This window comes from Triticum aestivum, chromosome 4A (assembly GCF_018294505.1).
Source record: "Triticum aestivum cultivar Chinese Spring chromosome 4A, IWGSC CS RefSeq v2.1, whole genome shotgun sequence".
NCBI classification, from domain to species: domain Eukaryota; kingdom Viridiplantae; phylum Streptophyta; class Magnoliopsida; order Poales; family Poaceae; genus Triticum; species Triticum aestivum.
In genome coordinates, this window is record NC_057803.1 from 659,177,418 (window position 1) to 659,197,583 (window position 20,166).

General features: G+C 46.6%; 3 protein-coding genes across 9 annotated transcripts; all 3 read left to right on the forward strand.

Moving 5' to 3' along the window:
• The first annotated feature begins 4,314 nt into the window (after window positions 1-4,314).
• Window positions 4,315-5,981, forward strand: LOC123082936 (uncharacterized). The gene is made up of 2 exons (XM_044505126.1): window positions 4,315-5,178; window positions 5,311-5,981. Exons 1-2 carry the CDS (start codon window positions 4,445-4,447, stop codon window positions 5,921-5,923), a joined length of 1,347 nt encoding a protein of 448 aa, XP_044361061.1. The 5' UTR covers window positions 4,315-4,444; the 3' UTR covers window positions 5,924-5,981.
• A 2,386-nt stretch (window positions 5,982-8,367) lies between these two features.
• On the forward strand, window positions 8,368-10,136 carry LOC123082937 (putative F-box protein At5g44220). Its single transcript, XM_044505127.1, has 2 exons — window positions 8,368-9,108; window positions 9,234-10,136. The coding sequence occupies exon 1, from the start codon at window positions 8,395-8,397 to the stop codon at window positions 9,046-9,048; it is 654 nt and encodes a 217-aa protein (XP_044361062.1). The 5' UTR covers window positions 8,368-8,394; the 3' UTR covers window positions 9,049-9,108; window positions 9,234-10,136.
• A 3,498-nt stretch (window positions 10,137-13,634) lies between these two features.
• LOC123087925 (protein RDM16) lies at window positions 13,635-17,229 on the forward strand. Of its 7 annotated transcripts, none has more exons than XM_044510036.1 (7): window positions 13,635-14,079; window positions 14,474-14,545; window positions 14,620-14,746; window positions 14,918-15,133; window positions 15,219-15,413; window positions 15,517-15,680; window positions 15,769-17,229. In XM_044510036.1, exons 1-7 carry the CDS (start codon window positions 14,048-14,050, stop codon window positions 16,634-16,636), a joined length of 1,674 nt encoding a protein of 557 aa, XP_044365971.1. In that variant the 5' UTR covers window positions 13,635-14,047; the 3' UTR covers window positions 16,637-17,229. The 7 variants fall into 7 exon arrangements, with proteins under 7 accessions (XP_044365971.1, XP_044365972.1, XP_044365973.1 ...); XM_044510037.1 differs by having other exon boundaries at window positions 14,960-15,133; XM_044510038.1 differs by having other exon boundaries at window positions 13,637-14,079; window positions 14,625-14,746; window positions 14,931-15,133.
• Window positions 17,230-20,166: the final 2,937 nt, after the last annotated feature.

Genomic DNA, 20,166 nt, shown 5'->3' on the forward strand with positions numbered 1-20,166 from the left:
CACCTCCGCGTTCAGCACATGTTCAGCCTGATGATGTCCCTCAAGCTCTTGATCCAGTTGAGGACGAGGGAGAGTTACATCAGCACGACGGCGTGGCGATGGTGTTGATGATATTACCGGCGCAGGGCTTCGCCTAAGCACTACGACGATATGACCGAGGTGTGTAACTACGGTGGGGGCACCGCACACGGTTAAGAGAACTACTGTTGTGTATTCGGGTGCCCCCTGCCCCCTTTATATAAAGGAGGAGAGGGGGAGGCCGGCCGGCCCTTGCAGGGCGCGCCAGGAGAAGGGAGTCCTACTAGGACTCCAAGTCCTAGTAGGATTCCACCTGGAGGAAGAGGGGAAGGAAGGGAGAGGGAGAGGGAGAGGGAAAGGGGGGCTGTGCCCCCTTCCCTTGTCCTATTTAGACTCCCCGGGGGGGCCTCCCTTATGTGGGCTGTCCTCTCTCTCCCCTATGGCCCATATTGGCCCACTACTTCCTCGGGGGTTCCGGTAACCCCTTCCGGCACTCCATTTTTACCAGAAACCACTTGGAACTCTTCCGGTGTCCGAATAACATATTCCAATATATCAATCTTTATGTCTCGACCATTTTGAGACTCCTCGTCATGTTCATGATCTCATCCGGGAGTCCGAACAAACTTCGGTCATCAAAAACACATAACTCATAATACAAATCATCATCGAACGTTAAGCGTGCGGACCCTACGGGTTCGAGAACTATGTAGACATGATCGAGACACATCTCCAATCAATAACCAATAGCGGAACTTGGATGCTCATATTGGCTCCTACATATTCTATGAAGATTTTTATCGGTCAAACCGCACAACAACATACGTTGTTCCCTTTGTCATCGGTATGTTACTTGCCCGAGATTCGATCGTGGGTATCATCATACCTAGTTCAATATCGTTAACGGCAAGTGTCTTTACTCGTTCCGTAATGCTTCATCCTGCAACTAACTCATTAGTCACATTGCTTGCAAGGCTTATAGTGATGAGCATTACCGAGAGGGCCCAGAGATACCTCTCCGAAACACGGACTGACAAATCCTAATCTCGATTTATGCCAACCCAACAAACACCTTCAGAGACACCTGTAGAGCATCTTTATAATTACCCAGTTACGTTATGACATTTGATAGCACGCAAGGTGTTCCTCTGATATTTGGGAGTTGCATAATCTCATAGTCTGAGGAACATGTATAAGTCATGATGAAAGCAGTAGCAATGAAACTGTAACGATCATAATGCAAAAGCAAACGAATGGGTCTTGTCCATCACATCATTCTCCTAATGATGTAATCCCGTTCATCAAATGACAACACATGTCTATGGTTAGGAAACATAACCATCTTTGATTAACGAGCTAGTCAAGTAGAGACATACTAGGGACACTATGTTTTCTCTATGTATTCACACATGTACTAAGTTTCCGGTTAATACAATTCTAGCATGAATAATAAACATTTATCATGATATAAGGAAATAAATAATAATTTTATTATTGCCTCTAGGGCATATTTCCTTTAATAAGACACGTACGAGCTCATTGATACACCTCCCCGTCGCTGCCGTGTTGAGCTTGAATCGGATGCCATATTTACGGTGCGCCGACTCGTAATATATCTCTGGTAAACGATTTGTTTCATCCGACTGATGTTACACGAAACGTAAGTCGCCTCGTTTGTTAGCCACGTGTCCTATGCCCCTGCACCGTACGTCGCTAGCTTATACATCCGCACCGCATCTCTTCCTCACTAGCTCTTGCTGTCGCCCACGCGCAGCTGAATACCAGTAGCACGCTATGCACTGCCATCGCCGCCTGCTGCAAACACCACCAGGAAAGCTACAAGCGAACCATTGTGCCGCCCGCTGCTGGAAGGCTGCTCGCTGCCAATGCTCCAAGGGACAATGCTCGATGCCCCTACAAGGGAAGGGGCCACTGGTGCTTTTTAAGGAGCGACCCATGGTGATGCGGAGGCCACGATGCTGCGTTAGGCCACCACCGCGGCTGCACGGGACATCTGGTGAGCGGCACCACGCCAGCACCTGCTGCTGCTATGCGGTGGGCGATGCTGCCAGGGGCAGCCATGCAGCGAGCGGCACCGACCATGCTGCAAAGCGGCGTGCGGTAAGCTCATGGGACGTGCTCCGGCTGGTGCTGCAAGGGGTCACTCGTGATTCAGGTATTACCGGCATTGCAAGCACGGCGGCTAGTAGTGACGACCATGTTGCAAGTGGCGCGAGCTCACGAGCCATTATGCATCTGGTGCTGCAAGGGTTCGCCGGCATCGCGACACGAGCTTGTGGGACATTGAATAGCGCCGAGTGCTCAAGGGTTCGCCAGTGAGACAATGGAGCATCACTCAAGCCGTTGGAGCATCACCGTTGGTGTGATGGATCATCATCGGTCTGCCTGAACCTCACGAGTTCTACAATGGAGCATCGTCAGGCCGTCGGAGCATCACCATTCGTGTGACGGAGCATCGCCCGTCTGCTTGAACCTTGCAAGTGCTACAATGGAGCATCGCTGTGCTGTCAGAGCATCATTGGAGCTGCAATGTAGCATCATCCGTGCTATGATGAAGCATCGTCGGCCCGTCGGAACCTCGCGGGTGCTTCAACAGAGCATCGCCGGCTGAGGATACCTCACGGATGCTGCAACGGAGCATCGTCGGACGTCGGAACCTCACGGGTGCTACAACGGAGCATCGCCGACTGATGGAACCTCACAGATGCTTCAATGGAACATTGTTTGACACCGAAACCTCACGGGTGCTGCAAGGGAGAATTGCCGACCGACGAAACCTTACGGATGGGGCAACGCATCCTCTGACACCCAAAACTCACGGGTGCTACAATGGAGCATCGCCGGCCGATGGAACCACACAGATGCTTCAACGGAACATTGTCTGACACCGAAACCTCACGGGTGATGCAAGGGAGAATCGCCGGCCGACGGAACCTTATGGATGGTACAACGGAGCATCGTCCGACACACAAACCTCACGGGTGCTACAATGGAGCATCGCCAGCCGACGGAACCTCACGGATGCTGCAACGGAGCATCACCGGCCGACGGAACCTCACGGGTGCTGCAACGGAGCATCGCCGGCCGACGGAACCTCACGAGTGCTGCAACGGAGCATCGTCTGACACCCAAACCTCACGGGTACGGTGCTACAATGGAGCATCGCCGGCCGACGGAACCTCACGGATGTTGCAACGAAGCATCCCCGGATGTCGGAACCTCATGGTTGCTGCAACAGAGCATCATCGCCGGCCGACGGAATCTTACGGATGCTGCAACGGAGCATTGTCTCACACCGAAACCTCAATGGTGCTGCAACGGAGTATCGCCGGCCGACGGAACCTCACCGATGGTGCAACAGAGCATCGTGTGACACCGAATCCTCACGGGTGCTACAATGGAGCATCGCCAGCCGACGGAACCTCACGTATGTTTCAACGAAGCATCATGGGACGTCGGAAGCTCACGGGTGCTGCAACGGGGCATCGCCGGCCGACAGAACCTCAAGAATGCTGCAACGGAGCATCTTCTGACACCCAAACCTCACGGGTGCTACAATGGAGCATCGCCGGCCGACGGAACCTCACGGATGATGCAACGGAGCATCGTCTGACACTGAAACCTCATGGGTGCTGCAACGGAGCATCACCAGCCGACAGAACCTCATGGGTGCTGCAACGGAGCATCGCTGGCTGATTGAACCTCACAGATACTGCAACGGAGCTTCGTCGGACGCCAGAACCTCACGGTTGCTACAACAGAGCATCGCCGGCCGCCGAAACCTCACGGATGCTACAACAGGTCATCACCAGCGTTGTTATGGAGCATTGTTGGGTCGTCGGTGCTATAATAGAGCATCACTGATGCTTCAATGGATGGTCACGGGCTTGCAGTAGCTTCGTTGCCGCAACCCGGTGTTGCAGCCGTGGTCGGTGCGTGGCGAGCTCGTGAGTGTTTTTCTGTGCGATGACTAGCGACGGTGCATTGTGCAGGCTGAAGCTGGTGCTGCATGTCGTCCAAATGTGGCTCATCGCGTTGGAAGTGTGGATTATGTGTTGCACTCGTGCTCATGCCTGATGGATGGCTGGAGTAGCTGCGGGAGAGATATGGCGTATTGGGATGAAAGTGGTGGCGTGGTCAAGGAATCAAGCGGGCCAAATCGATGCTAATCAACGGTTGGCTAGGCGGCTGATCTTACGAAAAGATCAGCCGGCTGATGCCTAGCAGTATATCTCCACAATTCCATACACAAAGCGGCAGCGTCTTCCTCTTCCTTCGGCAAACAGAACCCTGGACCCCCGAAAAATAAAAAGAACCCTAGACGCGGGTGCTCGCTCGATCGATCTCCTGCACAACCTCTCGTGCCCCTGGTCCGCGCTCAAAGCGCCGGCCGCGCTAGGGAGCCATGGACCAGACGGAAGCCCTGCCGGAGGACGCGCTCGCGGGCATCCTCGGCCGCCTCCGGCCGCGCGACCTCGCCGTGTGCCGCTGCGTCCGCAAGGCGTGGCGCGCCATCGTAGACGCCAGCGGCCTGCTGTTCCCCCACGTCGTCCCGCTCACGCTGCGCGGCCTCTTCCTCAACTACAGAAACCGCACGAGCCCGCGCTTCTTCGCCCGTCCCGCCTCGACGCGGCAGCCGGCGGTCGACGGCGATCTCGGCTTCCTGCCTCACTACGGCAGCGGCTCCAGACGGATCGTGGACCACTGCAACGGCCTCCTGCTGTACCGTGACCTGAGGAGACTCTCCGTTGTTAACCCAGCCACCAGGCGTTGGGAAGACCTTGAGGATGATGGATTCGACGCGCGCCTAGTGTTCGACCCTGCCGTGTCCCTGCACTACGAGGTGTTTTCGATCTGGCTCGAGCCCGGGGAGGTGATCACAGAGAACCCAGCCAAACCCGATTTGATTGAATACCCACCATCCACGTGGACGTTAAATGTATTCTCATCCAGCACACGGCAGTGGGAGAAGAGGTTGTTTGTCCGCGAAGCCGAGGCTCCAGAGACGGTGACTAATGTGCAACTAGATCCAGTAGAGCGAAGATCAATGTGGTGGAACGGCCACTGGTGTTGCTCTAGCAGTGTCTATTGGCGAGGATCACTCTACCTGCTGCATTGTTGTGGTGTGTTTGTTGTGAGGTATACACATCATATATATACATAGCACATCTCTGCAAGATCACCTTTTCAACACATATACTATCAGTTCTCTATATATGTCACATACAATTTTCTGATCATATTTTGCGAATTAATTGACCATGCTTGCAGGTTATCTTTATCAGACAGGAAATACCGAGTGATAAAAACCCCAATAAATATCGATGAATGCAAAAAAGCACAGCCTTACATTGGGAAATCGGAAAAAGGCGTGTACTTTGCATCAATGCATAATAGTTTTCGACTTCAGGTTTGGACACTAGTGGAATCAAGTGAACGGGTAGACTGGGTGTCGAACAGCATTATCGATCTTAAGGCATGTGCAACTGTAAAGTCACATGGATCGCACAATATGGAAGGAACCCTAAAAACTTGGATTTTAGATGGTGGTGGTGATGATGATGATGTAGATGGCAACAACACAAGGACAATGATAGAAAATTTGGATTGGGACTCGGACGATGATAGCATTGTGAATATTGAAGATGCTTATGAAGGTATCTGCAATCACATCTGCTTTCTCGGGTTTCACCCCTACAAAGAAGTTATCTTCTTGGGGTTAACATCATCCCAAGGAGGAGTAGGAGTGGCTTGTCATTTGAATGGCTCAAAATTTCAGTATCTAGGAATACTAAGCCAACACACTTTCTGGCTTGGCATACAAGGATCGTTTCCGTACACCCCTTGCATTAGTGGGCATCTTCTAAAAAGCTTCAGAGAGTAGTGTAAATAATGCATGGCACCCTGGTCTTTGGGTCTTTTTTTGTTTATGATTATTTCCATAAAGAATACCCTGCAAGTATGTCACTCTAACATATCTGGATCACTTTCCAGCCGTTGTTCTTTTTTTCTATTATAGTATCTATAAAACCTCTCTCTTGACTGAACTGCACATGTGTATGGTATCATATAAAAGTTAACTTAACCAACCTTTTTTTAAACCAGTGATACGAAATGAAAAAGGTTAGCTACATATCGCAATGACACCAAAGGCCGATGTACATGAGCCTCAAATATTTTTATATCAGGGACATATACCTATATAATTTGTGTTTCGAATAAACTTTTAAGACGCACCGTGCTTATGTCTAAGATTAAGATGTGTATACTGTTACATACTCCCTCCGTTTGGAATTACTTGTCTCGGAAATGAATGTATCTAGACATATTTAAAATATTTCTAGATACATTCATTTCCGAGACAAGTAATTTCGAACGGAGGGAGTAGATCTTCCTCCAACTCATTTATATGGGAAAAAAATATTCAAGCAAAGTTGTGGAACCAAACCAAGATCTTCTTACAAACGTCTTTAACACTTTTAGCTGGTTCCAATTTTACATACACAATAAACTCACCCATTAATCATGAGATACAAGTGCAAATTTGCCGTGTTTAATTTTAGTCTTTTTTGCGGTTAATTTTACACTTTATTGTTCATATACATTGTGAAGTGAGGACACATATAGTCAAACAGAAAGTATGAAGTATGGCTTTACTGGAATGAAAATTTGAGGGTGGCCATAACGAGATTGTAGAGCTCAGTCGGATAGTGATACAAAAAGTACCAAACAAAATTTTATTGAATTCAAATTTTGACTGATGAGGACCAATGTTTTGGACTCCGCATGCAAAAAGAATCTCATGGGGAACACCAAAATTTTCAGTTACCGCGTAACTAATAAATACCAGATGGTAAACTGTTCTTTTTAATATAACCAAATTTTCTGCGCGGTAACCAAATCTCACATGGTGACTATAACAACATTACAAAGTAGCCGTTTGATCAATATTTTTATACTACACACGGTCTAGAACATAGCAATGATGTTAAAATGGTACATGATAATTCAAAATGCAAGCTCCACCTACTAATAGAGGGTGACTATATACATGTAAAGTACTATAGTCAAGTGAAACATTTTTATGACAAAAAGTTAGAAGATGAAGGGCCTACTGGTTGGAGATCCTGATGTGGAAGGCGATAAAAGCTATTATCTCCACTATATCCAACACGAGGCCTCCAAATCTTGACCAGGGAGTTGCCACCACCGAAGCCACGCCGACAACAGAATCACCCACCGTCCTGTCCTCGCTACCCTCATAGAGGCGCTGCCCCTGATGTAACATTGCTCACTACAAAGCCACCCGCACAATCTCCCCATGTGGGGCCGCCACCCCGGCGTCCAACAATGACACCATGATGCCGCCAGAACATCGAACTATCGAAAATCCGACACCTTGGCACACACCACGCAGGAGTGGTACAATCATGCTGTAGCACCACCTCAGACAGAACAGGACATCAACAATGCCGCGCATGCACAAAGGGAGTCCCCAACCACAGATGTCAGATCCCAGCTAGATACAACAACCAAACCTCAACTAAGGACAAAGACCTACGAAGATGACCAACACCATGTTGCAGGCCAGATTCGACCTATATCCTAACAAGGGAGGGGCTCTGAGGCCCGCTGCCTCCCATTCTGAATCCTCCCCACCCCCAAGACGAGTGATCGGATCCTCACAACTACCTGTTGCGTGCCACTAATAGAAAACACCATCCCCAAACGCGCGTGAGCCCTACGCTGCTGAGATGCGGCCAACACATGCCAACCACAGCCGAATCTAGGCCAAGACCACACCCAACAAACACCACCACTATGAGCCTGCCCTGTCACCGCACCCAAGGGCACCACCGCGCCCCCGCGATGCTGCGAAGTGTACACTTCGTCGCCGCCACGACGCACTCGTGGACTGTGCCATCACGTGCGGCACTTACACCCGATTGATTTGCCTGCGCCGCGAAGGACCAGCACACGAGGGAGAGATGCCCTACCGCCGGCGACGCCGCACAGGCTTCGCCCCAACCACGCCGTCTGACGACGGCAAGGAAGGGGAGAGGGAGGAGAGGAGACGAAAGACGGTTACAACGTTAGGACTCCCATGGCACGGACGGGGTACGTCGCCGGAGCGGGAAGGGTGTTTTTGCAAAACATGCGCAGGGATCCTCCATGAACACATCTACTAGCTAGTAAGACGATTGAAAATTAATGTGAATTATTTTGTGAAATACTGTACCTTAGACGGGCCGCACTTATGTATCTCCATACAAACACACAGCGGCCGCAGTCTTGCTCTTCATCTCTCTCAAACAGAACGAACCGCAATCTAAGGCCGGCCCCCGCGCGGCAGTCATGGACGACAACACGGAATCCCTGCCGGACGACGCGCTCGCCCAAATCCTCCGCCGCCTGCCGCCGCGCGACCTCGCCGTGTCCCGCTGCGTGCGCAAGGCGTGGTGCGCCATCGTCGACGGCCGTCGCCTGCTGCTCCACAAGATGCTCCCGCACGCCGTGCGCGGCCTCTTCTTCAACTACGGCGACCGCGCGCGCCCGCGACCGCGTTTCTTCGCCAGCCCCTCCTCGACGCGGATCGATAGCGATCTCAGCTTCCTGCCTTCGTACGGCGGCAGCTCTACAGGACTGGTCGATCACTGCGGCGGCCTCCTGCTGCACCGCGACCGAAGGACCCTCTGCGTGATCAACCCCGCCACCAGGCGCTGGGAAGATCTTCCGTGGGAGGACGACGGCTGTGACGCCTACCTTGTGTTTGACCCTGCTGAATCGCTGCACTATCAGGTGTTCTCAGTGCCGCGCGAGCTCGAGAAGGTGGTACTGAACCCACACGATGAGTTAGAAGAGGATTTCATCCGTTGGCCACCATCCATCTGGACGTTAGATGTGTTCTCATCCAGCACAAGGCAGTGGGAGAAGAGATCGTTTGTTCGTGAAGCAGAAGCTCCGGAGACGATGGCCATTATCCATGTCATGGAGCCACCAGACGGGTAGCCGCAGTGTGTATTGGCGAGGATCGCTCTACGTGCACTTTTACGGTGTGTTTGTTGTGAGGTACTCTAATTTTCTAGCACTAGTTCATCTCCGCAAAATCACTTTTAATTTCTAGCACTAATTTTCTATATATATCTTGGAGAATGTTTCTAATGTTATTTTTGAATAAATGGACATTTCTATAGGTTATCTTTCTCGAATGGGAAGTACCGAGTAATCAAAACACCCATAAATAACGAGGAGAGCATTCACGTCCACTCTTATGTTGGGAAATCGGAAAATGGTGTGTACTTTGCAACAGTTCATGATGGATGTCGACTTCAGGTTTGGACTCTCATGGAATCAAGTGGACGGCTAGATTGGGTGTCGAAGAAACATATTGATCTGGGAAATGCAACTCTACCATTGTGCCAGCCAGATTATATGGAGGTAATTGGAAAAACTTGGATTTCGGACGACAATGATGATGTGAATGGCAACAATAGAAACATAAGGAGGGAAAATTTGGACTGGGACTCCGACGATGATAACATTGTGAATATTGAAGATTCTTTCTTATCATTATTCCCACACCTATGTCTCCTTTCTTGGGTTTCATCCCTACAAAGAAGTTGTTTTCTTGGCGTTGGCATCATACAGACGGCCAGTTGCAGTGGCTTTTCATTTGAACAGCTCAAAATTTCAGTATCTGGGCACACCACAGCTAGCAGATTACTCAGGTGGCGCTCGCATACAAGGATCATTTCCGTACACCCCCTGCGTAACTGGGCATCTTCTATATCACTTCACAGAGTAGTACATTTGGGCTGCAAATAGTCTAAATAATGAAACCCTAGTCGTGGGGTCCTTGTTTTTGTTTATGCTCATTTCTAGCTCACCGTATTGGAAGCAGTATCAAATGATCTTTGGGTTCTTGTTTTTTCTATGTAGGGAAATATCTATTAGTTATTAGTTTGTTTTAGAGAAAGATTAAGATTAGGATTCAAACGTGGACCTCTCCTGGATATTTATACTCTTAGTTCTCGAATAAGCAGAATAATTATCTGTGCCTGGACAAGCTTTTGATCATTCGGTAAGTACTCCCTTACTCCCATAACACAAAATGTTATTACAACCTACTCCCTCCGTTCCAAAATAGATGACCCAACTATACACTAGTGCATAGTTGGGTCATCTATTTTGGAACGGAGGGGTATATATGAGTACATTAGTTGTAAAATAACATTTTATATTATAGGACACATGGAGTAGTTATTTTTGTTTTGTTTTTGTAATACTTTGTTTTAGAGAGAGATTGTGGAATCAGTATGCCATGTATTCATCTATCGCAATTGCGTAGTGCATGGATTTTATTTAGAACTTGCACGTTTCTCTTTTATAGTCAGTTTCTACTTTGACGCCATGATTCTAGTTTTCTTTTAGAAAGATGGTTGTCGCCTGGCCTTAAAATGAGGCCCTAAAGTTAACTGTAAAGGTTCGATACAAGGCCACAATGATTCTACCAATAAATAAACCAGGCTCTTTCCATTATATACTTCAAGAGAAGTGCTTTCTGCTTTCCCGAAAGAATTTGCCCGAATTATGAAGCACTTGCATTTTCCTAACTCGTAATGGTAGATTGATTGGCACATGATTATGTTAGGAGTTTATATATATCATTACTGTGAACTACTAAACATAGTGTGTTGATGGATTAATTTGGCTAGTAACACGGTGCATGATGTTTCGAAAACTGTCATTCTGCTTGGTTATCTTCAATTTTAGTTTTGGTTCGGCATAATCATAATGTGAGTGACGACTTAGAGGGCAAAATGATCATCTCACTGTTGGTGAAACGTAGGGCGGGTGCTGGTTTTTTCATAAGAAGTTCCAGACTTCGAGCTAGTGTATTTTTCCTTTATTTCCTGCAATTGCTAAGGAGTCGGTCATGACAGCGTTTGGCACTCCATGTAAAGAAGATTGTGTGATTATGTCGTAGTTGCCGCCTGTAGGATGTAGCACACGACTTCTATTTCTGAAACTAGCACAGTCTCAAGCGCCTTATCATCCATAGTTGTAGAAAGTTGTACTGGAGTGCCTCTGCACCCTTCTGCTGCGGAATTCATATGTAATAGTATCTGTGACCAACCCTCTTTTGCTCGATCGATACAAGTGACCCATGCATGGCTCGATGGTCACATAGAATTGTCAGGTGGAGTTGGCACCACCACCCTGAGATCCTCCTCATCCGTCTTGACAAGGATGACGGTGATGAGAATAATACGTAGCCGGCTAATGATCGTGAGAACTAAGAAGGACGGTGATCGCACCGGCAAAAGGCCAAAGAATGAAATGGCACCAGGGAAAATTTCGTTTATGCCTGTCAGCTGAGTTGGTATTCTGTACGTCGCCCATGAGCAAGGTGGCATTGTTGTTGTTGCTCACCCCGCTACCGGCGACCCAGTTCAGCTCTTGGGGATGCATTGAGCTCCTCACCGCCTTTGGAGACATACATGGTGGATAAGGAGGAGCTCGTCGAGCATGACGCTATGCAGTCTATGATGCGACGGCCGACGAAGCCAGGCGGGCACTTTGCAGTATGCATCACCATCTTTTTTAAGTTGAGATCATGCTCTCCTTTGCACATTCCGTTTCATCAAGAATCATCATTATTATCGCCGTTTGGCGCCATCTTGGTCATCATCCAACGAAGAGGAATCCATGAGCTCGGCATAGAAGTACCCCTTGTTTGAATTCATCACATTTTCTTCAAAGTAAACAATGAAAACATAAACAAAAGTGTTATGACTTTCACCAAACACTTGTCATCCAAGGCGCCCGCCATGGACGACATCGCCAGGGGTGAATGGTGCCTGGGCGACATGCGGACTCGGGGGGATGTGGCGGCAACATTGACGGTAAGGCAGCTGGGTGGAGCGACAGAGGTCCGGCAAGGCTTAGGCGGTCTGGGGTTGCGGCAGTAGTTGTGTTCTCTGAGAGCGAAGAGAGAGAGCAAAGGTACTGAGTGTGAAAAAACCAGGCTTCGGGCAGGTTTTTGAGTGGGTCCGGACTTCCCTTGACCTTTTCTGATTTGGGATCCCACTGCAGGATTTCGGCCGTTCAAACTGGTTCAGTCAAATTTAGAATGCTAAGTTGGAGACGTAAAAAGTGTTTGAAGCAGCAAATCCAAATGTAGATTTGAACGTTTGCGTTGGAGATGCACTTACAAATATAGAATCCAAACACATTTAGTTTGGATTTGTATTCCTAATTGGAGCCTGTGTTCGGCGGGATGCTTTTAACCGGCTTGGGGGTTTTCCGTCTCCGGATGGTACTCATCATCTACCTCTACATGCCTCCATAGCACTCGTATATGGAGGTACGCCGTCCCGCATGCCAATTAGCGTCGCTCGATAGTTGCCCCTAGCACCGCGACTCCCCAATCTCCGACGCATTGCTCCCATCTGACCATCTGAAACTCATCTCCAGCCCTAACCCAGCCCCCCCCCCTCAGACTGCAAATGATTTTTTTTTGCGGGTGGACCGCAAATGATCTTCTCGGCACGACCACGATGAGGACTGCCACACCATCCACAACTACGGCGAGGGCCGCCACCGATGCGACAAACATGTTCGTGAGTCGCTGCTACCGTTGCCGTCATAGAAATGGAAGGCCCACGACCGCGACGAGTGCATCCAGGAAGGGAGGAAGCGACCTAAGGCCTCAGTGTAGCCACCTCCGAGGAACGATGAAAGGCCAAGGACAACGGACAATGCTTAATGTAAGTATCTTGTATTGTTTTTTACCAAACACTTATTGTACATGGTGCCCGCCATGGACGACGTCGGCAGACAGATGTGGTGGCGGCAATAGCCTTGACAAAGAGGCGGCTGGATGGAGTGACTGAGGTCAGGCAAGGCCTGAGGTTTGGGGGATTGCGGCGGTAGCGACGGACTTTGAGAGCGGAGGAGGGGCAGTAGAGTATGAAAAAACACAAGCTCCAGATGAGGGTTTGGGTGGGTCTAGATTGTCAAAGCCCGATCTGGCAGACATCCAAGCCCCTCTAGAGGTCCTCCGGTTTGTGGTCGTACTATGGGATTTCGAACGTCCAGATCTGCTTGACTTAATTTAGATGGTGGCATTTGGAGGTCCGAAAATGTGAGGATCGTGAAATCAAAACATATACCAGAGTTGTGTGTTCACACGTTAGAGACGTCCTTGCAAATATATACAATCCAAACACGTACTACTTTCCACTAGTGTATTCCTACTTGTATACATAAGATTGTAAACTCTGAAATTTAGGATAGTAAAACTGAGCCTATACGGAGTCCTCTCACGACCTGATAATTTCTGGGCGTTCGTTCACGTGATGAGCCTGATCCCGGCCTTTAGATGTGATGTCAATTTCAACCTTCACCGCACTTTCTTTTTCCTAGCCCAGCTGTCCTAAAGTGCTGCTACTCTAGAAGAAAAAACCGTGATCTATATTAATGTATATTTGTCTCAAAAATATATATTAATGTATATGAGCCAGCTTTGATTAAGAAAACACGTAGGAGTACTAGTACTTATTTTGGATTTGTGGTCCGGATCGGTTTGGAATCCAAACTATACTCAAGTTTGGGTCCGTCTCCAAATAGAGTCCTCGTCCCCCACGCAAACGCCCCACGCGCTAACCACCGCGGCGCCCCAATCTCCGGCGACCTGCTCCCATCCGCAGATCCGCCCGTCTGAACTCCTCATCCATGGATCGCCACACCATCAACCACAGCGGCGAGGACCGCCACCGCAGCGACGGACATCACCACCACCACAAGGCTCGGGATTCCGTGGGGCGCCGCGATTCGGCCGGCTGCGAGCCGCTGCCGCCGCCGCCGCTGTCACGGAAACGGAAGGACCACGACAGCGGCGAGCCCGGCCGTGAAGGGGGCAAGCGGCCTAGGGCCTTGGTGGATCCGCCTCCGCGCAAGGAGGAAAGGCCACGGCGAGAGCGCAAGAAGCTAGAGTCAGGTGCTAATGGAGATCCACAGCGCGGCGCGGCGCCTAATGTAAGTATCCTCTACTGTTCTCTTATCCTGTTCATAGTTATGTGATTTATGTTTTCTTATCCTGTTCACGGAGCAATCACAGAGTACCAATTTGATGTGACAAACTCATAATTATGTATGATAGTACTACTTTCTGGTTATAAAAACTGTGAGGAAAGGGTTGCTGTTGCATTTGTGTAGTTCATAGTGCACATTGCTGCTGAAGATGATAATTACATAGCTGGTGGTGTACTCATTTAGTGAATATATATGAGGGAAACCGAACAATTACTTACCGTTTTATGTAGAAGAAATTTGGTCTACAGTTTGTTTTCTCTTTAATTAAAACGTTGATGTCAGGTTCGTCATTAATCGATTCCATTCTTATGCTGACTCTGCATCTTATATTTTGCAGGGTGGTGCTCAGCCGCCGCTCAATTCTGCACCTGCTGCTGCGGTGCCATCTGCTTATCCTGTTCCTTCAAAGGTATATTCGATTACTACCACCAATGAAAATGGAGGAGTTAGTATTAGATCTGACGAAGTTACTGGGAAATCTAGTGCAGATGGAACTGCAAATTCATCCGCTGGCAGAAGTGGCAGCTTAAGTCTTGATGCTTTAGCGAAAGCTAAAAAGGCTTTGCAACTGAAGAAGGAATTATCAGGAAAACTCAAGAGATTACCTGCGGTAAGACAATACAGCTATTACTGCTAGTCCTTTGCTTCATTGTTCTTTTTATACTTTTGTAACCATTCTAACGTCATGTTTCCCCAAATAGCTTTATTAACTTGGTAAGTCGGAGCTACATGCACCAGGTTGCCCTTTTTTTTTTTTTTTTTTGCTATTCCTGATACACCGATTCCTTCACAAGAGATTGCTACTAAGATGGGATTTCGCCAGGATCCACAGTTTTCACCTTCTATCAACATGCTCCCTGGTACATGCAGTGGACTGAATGTTCCTCAAAGACCTGCCAAGGCCCCTGTTCTCTGTCTTGATGCTCAAGGTAGAGAAATCGATGAGCATGGAAATGTTATCAGCATGACCAAGCCAAGCAACCTGAGTACTCTGAAGGTAAACTTCTATCACTTAACATATATTTCAGGATGATATATGGTTCTGTACATTGACTCACTACTTGTCGTTCATCCTTTGCTAGGTCAACATTAACAAGCAGAAGAAGGATGCATTCCAGATTATCAAACCAGGCTTGGAGTCGCTTGCAAAATCTACCGTTCATTTTGATGAAAGGATGGGCATCAATCCAACCAAGCTCCTTCGTCCTAAAAGGCCAGGATTCCAGTTTATTGAGGAAGGCAAACTTTCGAGGCAGGCTGAATTGCAGAGGATTAAGGTCTGTAAGGATTAAACTTTTTTTTGGATATATTAATTGCAGTCCTGTTTTAGTTCATTGTACCTTTGGTACCTAAACTTAATAGTTCGATTTGATTGTGCAGAATCAATTTGGTGAAGCACAAGCTAAAGAGCTTAAAGTAAAGCAAGCTCATCTTGCCGAGGCAAAGGTCGAAGCTGACATGAATCCAAAGCTAATTGAAATTGCTCCTGGTGGAAGGCCTCCAAAGCAGAAGCAGAAGGAAGAGATTCCTGATATTGAGCCATGGTTTGCTGCTACCTCACTCTGTTGATTGTTTGTAGCCCTCTTTTATCAGCATACAGCTACTTACTATGCCTATTTTATTTCTTTCCAGGGACTCAAAAATCCTGATATCTGCCACGTACGAGGACATCTCCTTGGAAAAGCTTAATATGGATAAGATCACCATCTACGTGCAACATCCAGAGCCATTGGAACCACCGGCTAAGCCCATGACACCACCGCCTCAGCCACTTAAGCTTACTAACAATGAGCAGAAGAAGTATAGAACACAGAGGCGCCTCGCTACGGAAAAAGATAGGCAAGAAATGATTAGGCAAGGCCTCTTGGAGCCACCAGATCCCAAGGTCAAGATGAGCAACCTTATGAAAGTACTTGGTGCACAAGCTACACAGGACCCGACACGCATGGAGATGGAAATACGAGCGGCTGCTGCAGAGCGCGAGCAGGCTCACGTCGACCGCAACACTGCCCGCAAACTCACGCCATCTGAGCGCCGCAAGAAGAAGGAGAGGAAGCTTTTTGGTGATCCTAACGACACATTAGACTGTACTGTTTGTGTGTACAGAATCAGAGACCTGTCACACCGTCGCTTTAAAGTGGACGTCAATGCCCGAGATAACCGGCTGACTGGCGCTGCGGTGATCACAGATGGTGTAAGTGTTGTGGTTGTGGAAGGACGGAAGCAATCGATCAAGAGGTACAATCAGCTCATGATGAACCGGATTGACTGGGCTGCTGCTGCAGTTGGTGGCAAGGATAACGCCGCTGATGAACCAGACAGGCAGGTGAATAGCTGCGCATTAGTATGGCGAGGTAGTGTGGTGAAGCCCGCCTTTCCCAGGTGGTTCGGTGTGCGTAAGTGCCTGAGTGAGGCTGCTGCCAAGAAACTGTTTGTAGATGCTAAAGTTGCACACTACTGGGACCTGGCTGTCAACTTCTCGGAAGATTCGTCTTGTTGAGCTCAAATTGGTGTTCAAGACAATGAGAGCGATTGCTGTGGATCACTCTACTTTGCTATTCATTCAATCGTATCATCGTCAGACTGTTGATCAACTGAACGCATGAAAGAGCTGTTGGATTTTCGCAATATGCTTTTAAATAAATCTGCTAAGCCTTCTCAATCTGAGAGGAGAGGTTCAGGACCATTGTCCACCCAACCCATGGTCGGTGCCGTTTGATCATCTAGTACTGGTTCCCATGTGGGTCTGTGCCTAGTTAGTATTCAATTTTCTTGGTTTAGCTTAATCCTCCTCTTCGTTAGCTTGCTCGTAGGGCTGCACCATCTGGCCCTCTCTGAAAAGGATGAACTGGCACTCTTCCCTATGTTACTATAGATTATGAAGCACAGCCCAAAGAATTTAAAAAACATTCTGCTCAAACCTGTCATAGTACTGTTTATCACTCTGGTTATTTCCCATGAGTTCGGCTGGCTCAGTATTTGTTTTGTGTACACTAGGTAAATTATTTGTACTGAGTAGAACAAAACATGGGTAAAAAGAACCTTTCATACAGTTAATTCTGCTGGTAAGATTTAATCGTTTTTTCTGCAAAATGGGGGAGAATATGGTGGTTTGATGACGTATTTATCTGCTGGTTCGAGTTATATGTGGTTGCCCTCAGTATCCAACAATTACTTTTGCTTACTCGAAAAATTATATGAGACTAAAGCTCAACATTTTGGATAGACATGTGTTGCTTTCTAAAGAGAATGTTGATACAGAAGTGCATCTGGGAAAAAAATAGATTTTTTTCTTCTAAACTCCTTCAGATAGGCGAGAACATGTTTTCTTCCTTTTCTTTTCTTTTCTTTTTGAACAACTATGATAGACTTGGCAATTGGTTGGACCTGTTTTTCACGTTATTCAGTACAACAGCTCATAATGAACATTTTATTCTACAGTGATGTCAATGTCTACCCCTGGGAAGCAGTGCGGTTCATTTCAAAAAAGGAAAAGGAGATTCATTTGACATAGGAATAAGGTCAATTTCAACAAAAAATAGGCAAAGTTAGAAAAAAAATTAGAACTCATGCGAAGTCGTAGGAACTCATGTGATACGGCCTGGAGCATGGGTTCGGCTGAACCATGGCTCTACATACTATTTTTCATTGCCAGTTTAAGACTGTGCGGGCCTTGAATACTTTTATGTTGTGAATTATTTTTACGGAGTTACATACTCCCTCCGTGCCGAAACGTTTTCTAGTCTAAATTGAATTGCAAAAATGTCTTATATTTTGATACAGAGGTAGTATAATGCTAGCTTGATGAAGTTATTATGCTGTTTTTTGATGGATGTTGTTGTAAACTTTGACCTAAAATTTCCCGTCACCGAGTATATATTAAACAAGAGCTAGCTAGTCATGCAAAACCACATCTTTTGTTGCTGGGGTTTCACCAAATAACATGTTTGAATTTCCTTTTTACAAAACCATATCTTCTCTAATCTTTCACAACGTTCACCAAATCAACCTTAGTGGCTTTGGCAGCAAAATTGGCACCTCGGGTGGTTTTGCCCTAATTTTGCCAAGCCGCTTCCCTTTCTCCTTTGTGCTAATTTTGTGCCCCCCCCCCCCCCCCCTTATCCCCTGTTTGACGATCTCATTGAGGAACACCGGCCGATGGATGTGACTTCTATCCTTCAGCTCACCTCACACCATGCCTCAAGCAGTCAAGCCTCTCCCTCTTCCTCCTTGCCCCCCCCCCCCCCCCCCCCCCCCCCCCCAAGCGCCCACTAGGGAGAAGACTAGCATGGGGATGCTAGTGTCAATTATTGCATAGTAGTATATTGTTCCCAAAATTTAAAAATGTTCGCAGAATTTTAAAAAAATAATGAATTTAGTGAATGTTCCCAAAATTTTAAAAATTATCTTGACTTCAAGGAAAAAAATGTTCATAAATTAACCGAATAATAAATAAATAAATTTAAGAAATGTTCTGAATCTAAAAAAGTGCGGTTTTTAGAAATGTTCACGAATTTAATAAATGACTCAAAATTTCAACAATTATCTTGACTTTAAGGAATACTCATGAATTAAAAAATGTGTACGGATTGAAAAATATTCCCTGATTTCAAAATATATTCTTGATTTTGAAAATGGAAATATAAAAGCAAAAAGAAAAACAAAAAACTAGGAGAAAAGCGAAAGAAAAAACCGGCCAGGGACCTTCCCACAACCAACCGGTGGAAGAGGCAAGCATGGGCCGGCCCAAATATAGCATGTCGAAGCGACTTCGGTGGACATTTTTAGCGTTAAATATTGTGACGAATTAATAAAGCTTCACAAGATTGTCTAAAAAAAAAGTCTATCTCATCAGGAGGTACAATCGCCGGAAGATAGATGTTTTAATGAGATTGGATCGGAAAACGAAAATCCTAGCGTTAAGGGTACCTACCGGCAAAGTTCTTACACTACTGCTACAGAAAAATGTTTCCGCGTGTTTACCAGATATTCGTATTTCCGCTTGCTGGCCCACCATGTCCATCACATGCAGGCATGGCAGGAATATGGCAGAGCCACTCTCTCTTCTCGGGCACAATAAATCAAACATTTTATTTCACCATTCTAATTTACCATAAGTTTGTTTTTGAATCTTTTTATATATTTGACATCTTGGCGCCAAAACCTTTAGAACAAAATCAATCTTGGTTACCCCGCAAAAAAATAATCAATCTTGGTTATTTCAAATGTGTTTCGTTTAAATCGACTTATTTCACTTCATCTGTTTCAGTCATTTGAAGTTTCAATTTCAATTATTTCAGAAAACATGTTTGAATTATTTCAATCAGTTATATCGAAAAACAAATTCACAAATTGTCTCACTCAATTCTGGAGTCTAAGTTCATTTTGTCCTTAAAACTGTTTCAACTATAATTCCAAAAGACCGGTTTCTTTTTTTTTTCAAAGCCCGATTCGAGTTATTTCACAAGAAGATACCATTTCCAATATTTCAAAACATATATTTAAAATAAAAGAAACAATTTCAATAATTTAAAAAAGCAATTTCAATTATTTAGTCCATTCATTTTAATTAGTTGAGAACTATTCAGGACATATTTCACTGTTTCAAAAATTAAGCTCCTCCATTTCACTTATTTCAGAACATATTTTAATTTATAATTAAACAAGATTAAATATTCCAGAGAAGGTTTGTGCAAAAATTCGTTTCCATGGTTTTTTTCCTGCGAATAAAACAAATAGAAGGATATTTTTGTGAAAAATGTGTCGTCCGAGTGTAGTAACTCACTGACAGGTGGGGCCATACATATGGATACGCCGCATACGCATTTTGTGACCGTATGTGCACGCCCTAGTCAAGGTAAATGACTGCAATTCCGTATTTTCGAAGTTCTAGGATCAAACTGAACATCGAGCGCAAGTTACATGACTCCCAGTGATATTACCCCTTAATTTACATATGAGTTTAATATCTATTTGAGCATGGCTCTCCGGTGCAGGTTTTCTATTCCGCAACATTTGTTTCACCAAGTT

Bases quoted from the DNA above. Each gene is read 5' to 3' on its own strand.
- LOC123082936 (XM_044505126.1), top strand. From the start codon at position 4,445: ATGGACCAGACGGAAGCCCTGCCGGAGGACGCGCTCGCGGGCATCCTC. The intron at 5,179-5,310 runs GTATACACATCA...CCATGCTTGCAG, and splicing joins TGTGGTGTGTTTGTTGTGAG to GTTATCTTTATCAGACAGGA.
- LOC123087925 (XM_044510036.1), top strand. From the start codon at position 14,048: ATGGAGATCCACAGCGCGGCGCGGCGCCTAAT. The intron at 14,080-14,473 runs GTAAGTATCCTC...TATATTTTGCAG, and splicing joins AGCGCGGCGCGGCGCCTAAT to GGTGGTGCTCAGCCGCCGCT. The intron at 14,546-14,619 runs GTATATTCGATT...TGGGAAATCTAG, and splicing joins CTTATCCTGTTCCTTCAAAG to TGCAGATGGAACTGCAAATT.
- LOC123082937 (XM_044505127.1), top strand. From the start codon at position 8,395: ATGGACGACAACACGGAATCCCTGCCGGACGACGCGCTCGCCCAAATC.